Genomic DNA, 12500 nt, shown 5'->3' with positions numbered 1-12500 from the left:
GTCTGCTGCCGCTGCGGCCGGCGGCAAAGGTGATGGCGAGCGTGCGCATGTCTTTGCACTGAATTCGAAACGTAAACCCGGCCTGCTGGCGTTTAGGTGGCGAAAGGGGCGTGGCTGCCTCGCTCTCATCCCCACCCCAACCACTCTGCGCACGCGTGGGGGTAATGGGGCTGCCAGGCATTGGCGGTGTTGCAAACAGGCTGTCGTCGCCACTCAATACGGAATCTGAATCCGTGCGCTGCAGTTGAGAAAACAGGACACGGCCATCACCACCACGACCAACCACGGCTGCTGCTGGTGTGGTCGCTGTTGTCGTCGCGCTGGAGGCTGTTGCCGTCCGCGCTGCTGCAGATGATGATGTTGCTGCTACTGCTGAGCTTGATCGGTGTCCAGTGCCCCTCGCACGACCACCCTCGCTACCGCCATCATCGCCATCACCACCTGCGTTGCCAAAGAGTTCGCTGCCAAAGGAGCGCATTTTGCCAAACAATTCCGTCAAGTTTGAGGACACGGCGCTGTTGCCGTCATCATCAACATCATCATCATCGTCACCACCTCCACCATTGGTAGCGCCGTTGTTCCGGCCACCACCGCCAGTGTGGACCTGCACATCGCTGGCTCCAACAACGGCAATTGCGTCGCCCGTGCTGTCGTTGTCATTGTCGCGCGTCGGCTGATAGATGACATCATCGGTGATGGACACGCTCTGCAACAGGCCAAGCGGTACACACATGTTCAAGCTCAGCTCATTCCCCAGGAACAGCACCCCCGTGTCACCACCACCACCACCACCGTCATTGCTTTCACGATCAACAAGGGTGGGAGTGTTCGTGCCCGTATCACCACCACCAGCACCATCGTCGTCATCGTCATCACTGTTGTTGAGCACGTTGCTCTGGCTGTCACGCCTGCTACTCGCACCACTCGTAACACCGCCACCACCACTACCACCATCGTCATCGTCATCATCGTCGTCGTCTCTGTCATCGTTGTTGTCGCTGCTGTACATGGTGCACCCTTCGAATGACAGCATGGACTGCACTTCGCTTGACGTCTGTCGTTGGTCTGCCGCTGGCTCAGATGTGACTTCTTGTTCTGCTGCCTGTGCATGTTCCTGATTCGCCACTCGCGCCAGCTGCTGCTGCTGCTGCTGCTGCTGCTGTGCAAGCCATGCCGCACGTGTGCTGACAACAACTGCGTCTTCATCGGACACGCTGTCCATCAGCAGCTGCAGACCACGCCCCTTTCGTGCGGATCTTTTCTCCAGCAGCTGTTCCATCACCACCAGCCGGTAGTTGGTCAGGATCACTGTTCCGCGCGCCTGTCGCTGCCCAACAGCAACAAACACGTCGTCCTTCCACACCTCAATCTTGTGTGTGTGTGTGTGTGTGTGTGTGTGTGTGCGTGCGTGTGTGTGCGTGTGGGGGGGGGGCAGTTGGATGCAACAAACATGACTTTCCCGCGAGACACATGAAGCACAAGCAGAGACCACATCAGAACCTCTTCGTCGTCGTCGTCGTTGTTAACATCACCACCAACACCTTCACCACCATCCAACACCACCACTGTTGGCTCACCTCTTCATCGGGACCAGGGAGGAACCCAACAGTGCACCCGTCATCGCGCACAGCACTGTCCTCCCCCTCCTGTTGCCGCAGGTGCACAGGTGTGTTGATGTTGTGTGTAGGTGTGTGTTTGGGTGGGTGTGTTTAGGTGTGTGTTTGTGTTACCTTGTGTCAGGCATTGTTCGATCGTTGCATCACGAATGACACCACAAACATGCACACGCTCTCACAAGGCGCGCTCTCAAGGCACACACACACACACACGCACACACAGTTCAGGCTCACAACAACACTGTAGACACAGCGTATGCACACCACACACCAGCACAGATCACAGAGGACACGGCAGCTCACCGCAGGGGAGTCGAGGAGGATGGGGAGATCGAAGCGGTGCTGGCGGCAGAAGTGGCGAAACCGGGCATAATCTGACGCGCACACACGTACACACACGCACACGCACACGCACACGCACACACACACACACACACGCACACGCACACGCACACACGCACACGCACACGCACACGCACAAGTGCACATACAAGCGCACAAGAAAGGGTATGATGACCTCATGGGCACGGTGTTGAATGCGTGTGTTGGTCGCATCTGGCAATGTCCACACCCATCATCATCACTGGCATGATCACCATTACCTGTTTCGCTGATGCCCTTTGGGTTGTTGACGGTAAAATCCAGCTTGATGCTTGCGCCGCTCACATCGATCCGCCCTGAAATCGTTGGTTGTGTGTGTGTGTGTGTGTGTGTGTGTGTGTGTGTGTGTGTGTGTGTGTGTGTGTGTGTGTGTGTGTGTGTGTGTGTGTGTGTGTGTGTGTGTGTGTGTGTGTGTGTGTGTGTGTGTATGTGTGTGTGAGGCCCGTCTGAGGCGCATGACGGTTCACACGTCCCGCCACCACCATCACCACCATCACCCCATCACACCTACCGTTCCTCAGGGGTCGAAACTGCGCCCACTCTGTGCGCCGCAGCTTCTGTTTGACGCCAACAGGAATGCGCACGAGACCAAGCAGCGTGTCCCCACTCAACCGGCCCTGTGTTCCCAATCACGGGGCAGGGGTGAAAAAGGGATGTGGCAGTGTGCACATGGATGTGTGTGTGTATGTGTGGGTGGGTGACAGTGAGAATGAAAGCGCGCATCGAAAAGCACGTGGCACGCACAGATGCACATCTGCACCATCACGCACATGCACAACCACCACAACCACCACATCACCACCACATCACCATCGCCACCATCATCGCCACCATCACCATGTACACAACGGCCACCTGGTCGTGCAAGCGCAGCTCGAGAAAGAGCGGAGCATCGGATGTCGACCACTCGATGCTGAACTCCTCATTCCACGCCGGCTGCGCAGTGTTGGTCTTCAAGGGCAGCACGTGAGCACATGGGTTGTGGGTGATGGGTGATGAGTGATGAGTGATTGGTGAAGTATGGGCTCAAGGTAGCGAGCTGTCGAATGCCCGCACGTGTTGCAACAGACATGCAACGGACGGGGGGGACGAAACGAGACCCCATCTCACGCGCACACTTTCACAGAAGACATGTTCTCAAGTCAGGCACTCCTCTTTCCCCCCCCCCCCACAAACACACACGCACACGCACACGCACACAACACACACGCACACCTTCACTGTCGTCGTTGCCTTGAGCTGGTCATCCAAGTACATGCCGACGACAAAATCAGCAACCTCCCGCACGCTCAGATCTCTCGTTCCGCCAACTGTGACGATGACGCAAACAACAGCAGGCATGGCCGTGAGTTAGCACATTCGACAACTGCTGAGGGAGAGATGTGTCAACAAGTAAACAAGAGCAAATTGCCAACACACAACCACACACACACAAGCACACAAACTCACACACACACACACACAAGCACATAAACTCACTGTGCAGAAAGATGACGCCATGAATTGGTGCCTTTCGTCGGCGGCCGCTGCGGGGTGTGCCCTTGCGCTGACTGGACGACGCACCAGCATCCGAGGACGCAGTGCGACTCCAACTGCCCGTGCGGCGACCGGGTGTTCTTGAGAAGAGCGAGGACGCAAACGACTGCACCCCCTTGGCTGCCGACCGCCCCATTGTGCCGCCGGCACGCAGCACTTTCGGAAACGACGCAGATGACCGTCGCGAGTTGCCTTGTTCGGGTTGTTGCTGTGGCGGCATCTGCCTCTGTTCATGTTGTTCAGCTCGCAGCGCGTGCTGCGCGCCGCTCCTGTGCGAGTCTTTGATCTGTTGCCCTGCATTCTGCTGCTGCTGCTGCTGCTGCTCAGTACCGTGAGATGGTACGCCACCCTGCTCCCTTGCTCCTCCGTCTCGCTGTTGCTCCCGCGCTTGCCTTCCATCACCACTGCCGCCAACCACCTCATCCTTTGTTTTGGAGTTGTCACGTTGACTGCTGCTATGCTTCCTGTTCTTCTTTGATTTACCCCTCCTGTCTCCAACTCCCTGCCGGCTCGATTTCCTGCGCGAACGCGACTGCTGCCCTTGTCTCTCGTGCGCCTGTGGCCGCTGGCTGCTGTGCTCTGGCGTGGGCGGCGGCCGTGACGACTCAGCCGCCATGTGCCCCAGCGGATCAAACAGCAGGCGATCCCCATCCATATCCAAACTGGAGGTGCTTGTATGTTTCTGTCTGTCGTGTCGTAGTCTGTGCGTCGCGCTGTCCTTCCCAGCGTGTAGATAATTTGTCGTATTTTAAAATAACATTCGTCAACTGCCTGCCGCCACAACACAAACTCACACCAGCCAGCCAGCCAAGAGCAAGTTGATGTACATAGTTGAACGGACCAACATCATCAACCCAACAAGCAGCACACACAACACATCACCCACAGCACAAGCACACAACGCACTCCTCGTCATGTCATGTTTGTCCCAAGGAGAGGGGTGCACGAACCCTTGTGCCAAGACAACAAACCTTGTTGGCGAAGAGTTTTCATTTCTCCACACACACGCTCGCTTGAACGCCCGTGACATATTCGTGCCGTGCGTTTCTCTTCTTCGTCCTCCTCCTCTGTCACATCAAACCGACGCATCCGCATCTGCGTTCTCTCCCTCTCCCTGTGACGTGTGGTTTTTGAAGGGTTGACGTGTTTGCTGTGTCTGTGCACCCCCTGTGCTGTGCTGCACACCTGCTCTTCTCTGGTGTTCTGCACACCTGGGCGATCAACAGCCCCTTGACAGCTTCCGTGCGTGCGATCATAGCCGCCAACAACAACAACAACAACAACAACAACAACAACAACAACAAACAACAACAACAACAAACAACAACAACAACAACGACAATATGCGGCAGCAGAGGCAACGCCGCACAGTTGGGGAAGCACGCTCCACATGCGTGAGCGTCGTCCTCTTGGCTGTGCTGATCGGCGCCTTCTGCCCCCTCATCGCCTTGGGCTCGACAGCTGCTGCTAGTGGTGGTGGTGGTGCTGCTGCTGGTGGTGCTGCTGCCACCGTGGCTGCTGCGGCCACGACTACTACCACCGCAGATACCGCACTCAGTGATGACGATGCCGACATGAGCATGTCCCCGTGGGGCAACTTGGACATGCACTCGTTTGCCTGCTGGTTTCCGACCCCCGACCACGCCGCCATTGTGGCATCCGACAGCGCGCGCGATGCACTGGTGACTGCCGTCCTGGATGCTGCCGCCGTCCCCGCTTCTTCCGTTTCGCAGCAGGTCATCGCCAGCTACGTTGGCGAGATGGAGGCCGTTGGGGTCAAGGTTGAGCTCAGCATCACCAACACCTCGACCCTCCAACACCTCTTTGACGTGGCAGAGGACCCGGGCATTGCCATCCACCTGCCCCTTGCCGCTGACAGCGACACGCTTGTGATTGCGCGCCCCTTGATTGCCAAGTCTGGCGGGGACTGCGGTGCCCGTGGGGACTGCTCATCCACGCCAGCACCGCCGTCCAAGAGAGTGCATGATGTCAGCACAGCACAGCTCGTCGTCATCGTTGTCGGCTGCGTCGTCGGCGGCGTTGCGTTTGTCGTTGCTGTCATTCTCCTCGGCGGCACCTTCAACACCGGCAGCCGTGGAAGTGGTGGCGGTGGTGGTGGTTTTGATCGAGGTGGTGGTGATGACGCTGGCGGTGGTCGAGGGTGGGAGGATGAACGACGCAACAACAGCAGCGGCAACAACAGCAGCAGGGGCGGCAACAACAGGGGCAGTCACATCAAGCACCACAACAGCAACACCACCAATGCCACCGCTTACACCACAAGCAGCAGCAGCAGCAGTGCCATGCATGAGACGTCCCTTCCCTTGCCATCCATCGTGCCGCCACCGCCACCACCAGCTGTGCGCCTGCGCGGGGTGGACGAGATGGTTGTGGGTGGACACCTACATCCCTCCTTCTCCCACGGCTCAGTCGCATACACACCATCGCCGCCACGCCAACACCACCAACACCATCAGCGACAACATCAACAACAACAGCGACAACCGCTGCTGCGCGGGGGCGGCGTTGACGCTGTGGAGGTGCTGGCCTCAGATGCCGTGCAGCGTCGTCTCAACCAGCCCCGCACACACGCCACCGCCCTACCCAGCACCAGCGACACACACCATCCACACTACCACCCCTACCATCCACAATACCAGCAGCAACAGCACGACGTGAGCCACGGCCACTCGTCAAACGACAACAGCAGCGGCAGTTCACCCCGGTCTTCGTCACTGCACAGCGACCGGCTCACCACCACCACCACACTAACCACATCAACCTCCATTGGCCACCACGACAGCTTTGTTGCAGCCAACGATGATGATGGTGGTGGTGGTGGTGACGGCAGCATCTCGCTGATGCATGACGCCGCTCACCGTGCATTTGAGGATGAACCGCTGCCTTCTGACCTGCATCTGCACCTGCACCCCGAACACCTCCACCCGCACCACCGACCACACACGCAAATGTACCCGGTGCACGCGGGGGAAACGGTGGAGGACATGCTTGAGCCGGCACACATGAGCACCATCACGATTCCTCTCGATTCTGCAGCCACGACGTCCACAGACATGTTTGCAGACATGTTCAACGTGCAGTCGCCAAACTTCAGCGACGAGCTGGCCCTGCACGGCAGCGGCGACGCAGCCGCCCTCTCGCCCGTCACCGTCAACGACCTTCGACGACAACAACAACAACAACAACAACAACAACAACAACAACAACAACAACAACAACAACAACAACAAGGGCTGCGCGTGTGCAGTGTGGGTCGTGTACACGGCGCTGCCATGGGTATGCAGCCACACGCGCAACAACAACAACAACAACAGCAGCAGGGGCAACGGAGGCTGCTTGTGCCACCTCCTTGGTTGGTTGAAGGGATGCAGCAGACCAGCGCCCACAATGATCAGCAGGTGACAACGAGCAGTAGCAGTGGCAACAACGGTCGACCACGCCATGCTGCCTCATCACAGGCCAGTGGTGCTGCTGGACAGAATATTGCCCCGCATGCACTCGACCGCTCACTCTTCTCCATCCCAGCGCCCCATCACCACAACAAGCAGCAGCAGCATTCAACCGCACTGCCACCGCTCTCGCTGCCGTGCACAACCAAGAGCGGCAACGCGAACCGCAACGGGAACGCACCATCCAGCCAACACGGAGCAAGTGCGTTGCAGTGTGTCTGTGCAGTCGTGTGTGTGTGTGTGTGTGTGTGTGTGTGTGTGTGTGTGTGTGTGTGTGTGTGTGTGTGTGTGTGTGTGTGTGTGTGTGTGTGTGTGTGTGTGCTAGTGTGTGCTAGTGTGTGCTGTGTGTACATTCTCTGTCCCATGTAGATTATTGTTGCTGACGACCATGTGTCCACCATTTCCACCCCTCGTGGTGCAGAATCACAGCGGTCACCCGTGCAGGCGGGTACTGCAGACAAGCTTCCAAACAAGGTGCGCACGTCACAACCGCGCTCTGTGTTTAGGCGCACATGAACACACATACGCTTGCACATGAACACATACACTTGCACATGAGCAGTCGCATTTGCTCGCACTGACACCCCGTTCACTGGCACTGTGTCCATGCATTTCAGGGTGCAACATCTGTGAAGAAACCAACAAAGGCGGCGACAAAGAGGGTGAGCAATGTGTGCAAATGTGTGAGTACGTGCAAGTGCTTGTGTGAGTGTGTGTATCTGTGTGAGCTTGAACGCGCGTGTGCTTCGAAGCAAGAATTGTTTCTCCTTCTCAACAAACTCTCACGCATGTGATTGACGTTGTGGTTGCTTGCAGTCACGACGGCAGGCTGGCCAGGACAAACCCAAGACGCCACGCGTGCGTGATCGCCGCGATTACATGAAGGCATACAGACGCCAGCGTCGGCAGCAAGTGCGTATGTGTGTGTGTGTGTGTGTGTGTGTGTGTGTGTGTGTGTGTGTGTGTGTGTGTGTGATATCATCAAGTGCGCACAGCCATTGGTGGTTGTGGTGGTGGTCATCATAATTTGCAATTTGCACAGGACGACTCACACAACTTATCATCACGCGACACCACTCTCCCCTTTTGCACCATCCCCCTCCTCCGCAACTGCACACACACACACACACACACACACACACACACACACACACACACACACACACACACACACACACACACACACACACACACACACACACACACACCACAGGTGGAGGAGCTGCAGGGCCGGGTTGCGCAACAGGAGCACGAGAAGCGCAAGCTGAAATCGCGCGTGGACGAATTGGAGGATTTGGTGGACAGGTTCAGACACGCGTTGCCACCAGACATGTTTGCCGCCATTGTACAGCAGGGTAGAGGCGGAGGCGGTGGCGGTGTCGTGCAGTGCTGAAGCTGTGGGTGTGTGGAGCTGAGGTTGGGGTGGAGGTGGGGAAAGCGACGATGGTAGCCGTTGTGTGTTGACACTCTTTGAGTTGCTTCTTCCGACAAGCACGTTTGCTTGAGTTGGTGGGGTCATAGGTGTGTTTTTGTGGCCGTGGTAAATGTACATAAAGCGCATGCATACACACGGAAGGCTTCACGGCATATGGTGATGTTGCAGTGAATCGGTTGCGTGAGCAACTTGCTTGGAGCTTTCGAGGTGAGGTGCTGGGTGAGGCATGCTGAAGAACTGCCCGTTTTTGTGCAGCCGCATCATACAAGCACGCGTGTGCGGGGCTTGTTGGGTGCAGCAGAGGAGACAGGGGTAGCACACGCGTGGCCATGCACTGCATACATCAGCCAGTTGCTTGGTGCACACAATGAAAACGACGACACAAACAAACTCCACAGGAGCACGACCACGATTGCACGACAGGCACGATAGCAGCCCGATGTGTCTGCATTCGCGTTCTGCACTCGGATACTCAGTTGAATTTGAGTATTCACATGACATCTGACGTGTACTTGGGGCAAACGGCCAAACAGAACAAGACGCAAGGTGTGAACCCCGCTAGACATCTAGACATGCACGAAGCGAGACAAGGCGTGCCAAGGAAAACACGCAACCACACGGGGCAACGAAAAGAGAACAACCGACAAGAAAGCACTGCGTGCAGGCAAACACGCAGAACGACATGGAAGGCAAGAAGCAAACACAAAACAAGCTACCCACACTCAAAACAACTTGCAGCAACCCACCCTCACAACACCCATTCTCATCCTCACCCACTCTTCTTCACTCGTTCAGGCAGTTGTTGATGGCCCTGCACCATTCGGCAAGCGTGGTGTCAGAGCGGTCGTCCGAGCGAAAGATGAATGTTCGCTTGGGAACGGCAACGTGCAGCTCACTGTTGTCTTGGGCGAGCTCAGCTGACAGTACATCCAACAGGGAGATGCGTCGCTTTGGCGGCCGTGCTGCGGACTTGCCGTACGCGAAGTGGCTGTCGTCAAGCTTGCACCAGCACGGGCGGAAGGCGGCCCTCCGTCGCCCACGTTTCTGCAACCACCCGACAAGCGGCTGCTGTGAAGAGCACCCCTGTCGCTCGTCTGCTTCGTCTGCTTCGTCTTGTTGACTAGCCAAAGCTTGCACTTGATCACTGCCGGTGTCTTCCTGTTGCGCATCGCCGTCATCGTGCTCGCTGTCGCCACTATCACTATCGCCGCGAATGCGCCGCAGATTGCGCGCCACCTTGCGTGTGTTGGGGTGGTCTGGCCCGAGCATGGCTTCGAAAACGCCGAGCGCCTGTTGCACGCATGCGTGGGCCTGCTCCTTGTTGCCGCACTCATCATGCAGCAGGCCAAGATTGAAGTATGATGTGGCTGTGCTCGGGTGGTTTTCGCCCAGCGCCTCCGTCCTGATGGCAAGGGCTTTCTCATAGTGCTCAATGGCCTCATCGTACTTGCCCTCGTTCTTGTATGCGACGCCGAGGTTGTTGCACGAGTCTGCTGTGTGTGGATGCTTCTCGCCAAGTGTCTCCACGAACACCTCCTTGGCCAGCCCGTGGTAAGAGATCGCCCGGTCGTACTCGCCCTTGTCGGCGTATGCGAGGCCGAGGTTGCCGTAGGACGCTGCTGTGCTCGGGTGTTTCTCGCCGAGCTTCTCAACCTTGATTGCGAGGGCCTTCTCATAAAATGGGATGGCCATGTCGTACTCGCCCATGCAGCGGTATGCGCCGCCGAGGTTGTTGTAGGTGTCAGCTGTGCTTTGGTGCTTCTCGCCGAGCGTCTCCGCCGTGATGGCGAGGGCCTTCTGGAAGCATTCAATCGCCCTGTCGTAATCGCCCTTGCTGCTGTAGGCGCTACCAAGGTTGTTGTAGGTCATGCCTGTATTCGGGTGCTTTTCGCCCAACACCCCCACTGTGATGGCGAGATCCTGCTCGTAGTATTGCGTTGCCAAGTCATACTCGCCCTTGCTGCTGTATGCAGTGCCGAGATTGTTGTACAGCGCAGCCACATTCTCTCCGTTTTCCCCTTCAGTGCGCAACAAAATCGGCAGGGCTGTCTCGTAGTACGCGATTGCGCCATCGTGCTCGCCAAAGTCGTCCAACACGAGCCCGACCTGGTTGCATAACTCAGCGAACGCCCGTGTCTCGTCTTCTCCACGTGCCCGCATGGCCTCCACCGCAGCCACCATCTTGCTCAGGCACCACGCGCGCAGCTGGTCCTTGACGGCCTGGTTGAGAGCACCAAAGCCCACGCCGTTCTGAATGGCCTCAAAGATCATGTCCTTGTCGCGTGGATTGAATGCTTCGGCGCGCTGTGCTTGTACGAGCACCAGCGTATCCATCACCGACTTAGAGCTTTCACGGATGGCGGCCTCCAGCTCTGACTCCTCGCTCTTGGGTAAGCGGATGCTGACCTCCGTGCCCTCGTTGCTGACGCCGCAGAAGATCTCCCACAGGCACCACGCCCGCGTGAGTGGCACGGGGTCTCGCCACGGCATCAACACCAGCAGCACACGTCCAATGTTGGCAATCGACTCCTTGAACGTCGTGCTCCACCTGTTGTGTTGGGGGGAGGGAGAGGAGGGGCGTGATGTGAGGGAGTGGGAGTGTGCAAGAAACGGGGAGGTATAGCACGCAGGCGCACACAAGGCACACACACACACACACACACACACACATAGACGCACACACACACACACACACACACACGCGTGCACACGCACACATACGCACCACTCTTGTGGGAGGTTGGCGGTAACGTTGGCGTTTTGGTTGTTCATGAAGAGGTCAAACCAGAAGAACACGGGCTGGCTGTCTTCCTTCCTTACTCTTTGTTCCTCTGCAAACTCCAGCAAGACGTTGAGCACGTCTGCGATCTTGTATCGCCACGCGTGCGACACAAACACAGTGGCTTTGCCCACATGTTCATGTGGCGACTGCTTGCGCAAGAGATCGACGTAGGCGCAGTTGTCCTGCTGTGTGCGTGGCACAACCAGTTGCTTGCAGGCATCCTCCGTGGTCATCTTAGTGTACGTGTCGGGGAACTCCTTCTTCAGGTCTGCGAGGAAGGCCCTGATCGCCCCCACAGACACGCCGTCTGTCAGGCGGTGCTCACTGGTGTCAGCCATGGTTCTGTTCTTTTGACGAGACGCTTGAGGGGCCTGAGTGGATGGGGAACTGAAGAGGTTTGTGGGTATCTTTCGAGTGTTTTGCCTTCTGGCCGAAAACCTGGAAGCTCACTTTTGCGGCCGCGCTTGATTTGAACACGCACAAGGTGTGGAGGTGTGCTTTGCTCTTTGCTGGGCTTCTCTTGGTGCAGCTTGAACTTGACATCATGGCTTTGCAGCTGCAGCTGATGAGGGGAAGGGGGGAAGTCAAGATGCTTGCGCTCGCCATGCAGCCAGGCAGCAAGTGCAAGCGCAAGACTCCAAACCCAAGACCTCACTTGGCTAACTTGGCTAACTTGGCTACCCACGCTCCGAGGGCTTGAGGGGAATTAATAGCTTTCTTGTTCGTTGATTGCTGCTCGAGCGAGCACCTTACCACTCCATATCAGAGAGCAAGAAGAGAAGAGCACACGTGTCCCGTCTTTCCTTGCAGATCTGCACGAGCAGAGAACAGGAGAGCCAAGAACTACACCAACGAACACTTCTCTCGTCTCTCGTGCGATGCCATCTAAGCATCTTGCGAAAAGTTGCACCTTCAAACAAACAAACACAAAACCGCACAGTCATCCACAACGGCAAGCAAAACAAACCTACAAACAAACACAAACCATTGTCACTTTCCCAACAGCACCACGAGCAATCCAGAAACACACATCTCCCACAGCGTCCTGCCAACTTCCCTTCCTGCCTTCCCTTCCTGCCTGTGCTCTGCCACCACCACTCAAGGTGCTGGTTGTGGTTGCTGCCTGAAGGACAGAGCGCGTGCACTTTCCCTTATTTCATTTCGCATCAACGTGTCCCAACGCAGCTAGAAGAACACCTCAGCCACACAGCCAAGTGAACAGGCCTACAGGCGGATTGCTGCTTTTCATCATCAAGAGTCTCAGACCCCATCTGCTTGCT

The 12500-nt window shown here is 57.0% G+C and overlaps 4 protein-coding genes across 4 annotated transcripts in view; 2 read left to right on the top strand and 2 right to left on the bottom strand.

The window, feature by feature from the left end:
- The window catches only part of PTSG_10018 (uncharacterized protein), a 7820-nt gene extending 3558 nt beyond the window's left edge, over positions 1 to 4262 (bottom strand). Inside the window, exons 1-8 of the mRNA XM_004988876.1 lie at positions 3477 to 4262; positions 3213 to 3307; positions 2853 to 2948; positions 2509 to 2614; positions 2219 to 2293; positions 1920 to 1990; positions 1578 to 1646; positions 1 to 1369 (exon numbers count right to left, since the gene is read on the bottom strand). The exon at positions 1 to 1369 is cut by the window's left edge and continues 12 nt beyond it. Of these exons, the coding sequence (XP_004988933.1) occupies positions 1 to 1369; positions 1578 to 1646; positions 1920 to 1990; positions 2219 to 2293; positions 2509 to 2614; positions 2853 to 2948; positions 3213 to 3307; positions 3477 to 4188 (2593 nt within the window). The 5' untranslated portion in view covers positions 4189 to 4262. The remainder of the gene's footprint in view (positions 1370 to 1577; positions 1647 to 1919; positions 1991 to 2218; positions 2294 to 2508; positions 2615 to 2852; positions 2949 to 3212; positions 3308 to 3476) is intronic.
- A 185-nt stretch (positions 4263 to 4447) lies between these two features.
- On the top strand, positions 4448 to 8559 carry PTSG_10017 (uncharacterized protein; the record flags this gene model as incomplete). Its single annotated transcript, XM_004988875.1, has 6 exons — positions 4448 to 4518; positions 4792 to 7205; positions 7425 to 7477; positions 7621 to 7665; positions 7820 to 7915; positions 8217 to 8559. The coding sequence occupies 6 exons, from the start codon at positions 4448 to 4450 to the stop codon at positions 8394 to 8396; spliced, it is 2859 nt and encodes a 952-aa protein (XP_004988932.1). The 3' UTR covers positions 8397 to 8559.
- Positions 8560 to 9158: 599 nt separating this feature from the next.
- On the bottom strand, positions 9159 to 11596 carry PTSG_10016 (TPR repeat containing protein). The gene is made up of 2 exons (XM_004988874.1): positions 11164 to 11596; positions 9159 to 10986 (listed from the first exon to the last, which is right to left on the bottom strand). The coding sequence occupies exons 1-2, from the start codon at positions 11556 to 11558 to the stop codon at positions 9222 to 9224; spliced, it is 2160 nt and encodes a 719-aa protein (XP_004988931.1). The 5' UTR covers positions 11559 to 11596; the 3' UTR covers positions 9159 to 9221.
- Positions 11597 to 12190: 594 nt separating this feature from the next.
- Positions 12191 to 12500, top strand: part of PTSG_10015 (uncharacterized protein) — a 2730-nt gene continuing 2420 nt past the window's right edge. Inside the window, exon 1 of the mRNA XM_004988873.1 lies at positions 12191 to 12500. This exon is cut by the window's right edge and continues 1493 nt beyond it. The gene's annotated coding sequence lies outside the window, so the exon portion shown is untranslated.

Source organism: Salpingoeca rosetta, assembly GCF_000188695.1.
Source record: "Salpingoeca rosetta unplaced genomic scaffold supercont1.32, whole genome shotgun sequence".
NCBI classification, from domain to species: domain Eukaryota; class Choanoflagellata; order Craspedida; family Salpingoecidae; genus Salpingoeca; species Salpingoeca rosetta.
The sequence above is the reverse complement of the archived record's forward strand: the minus strand, read 5'-3'. Positions and strand labels throughout refer to the sequence as shown.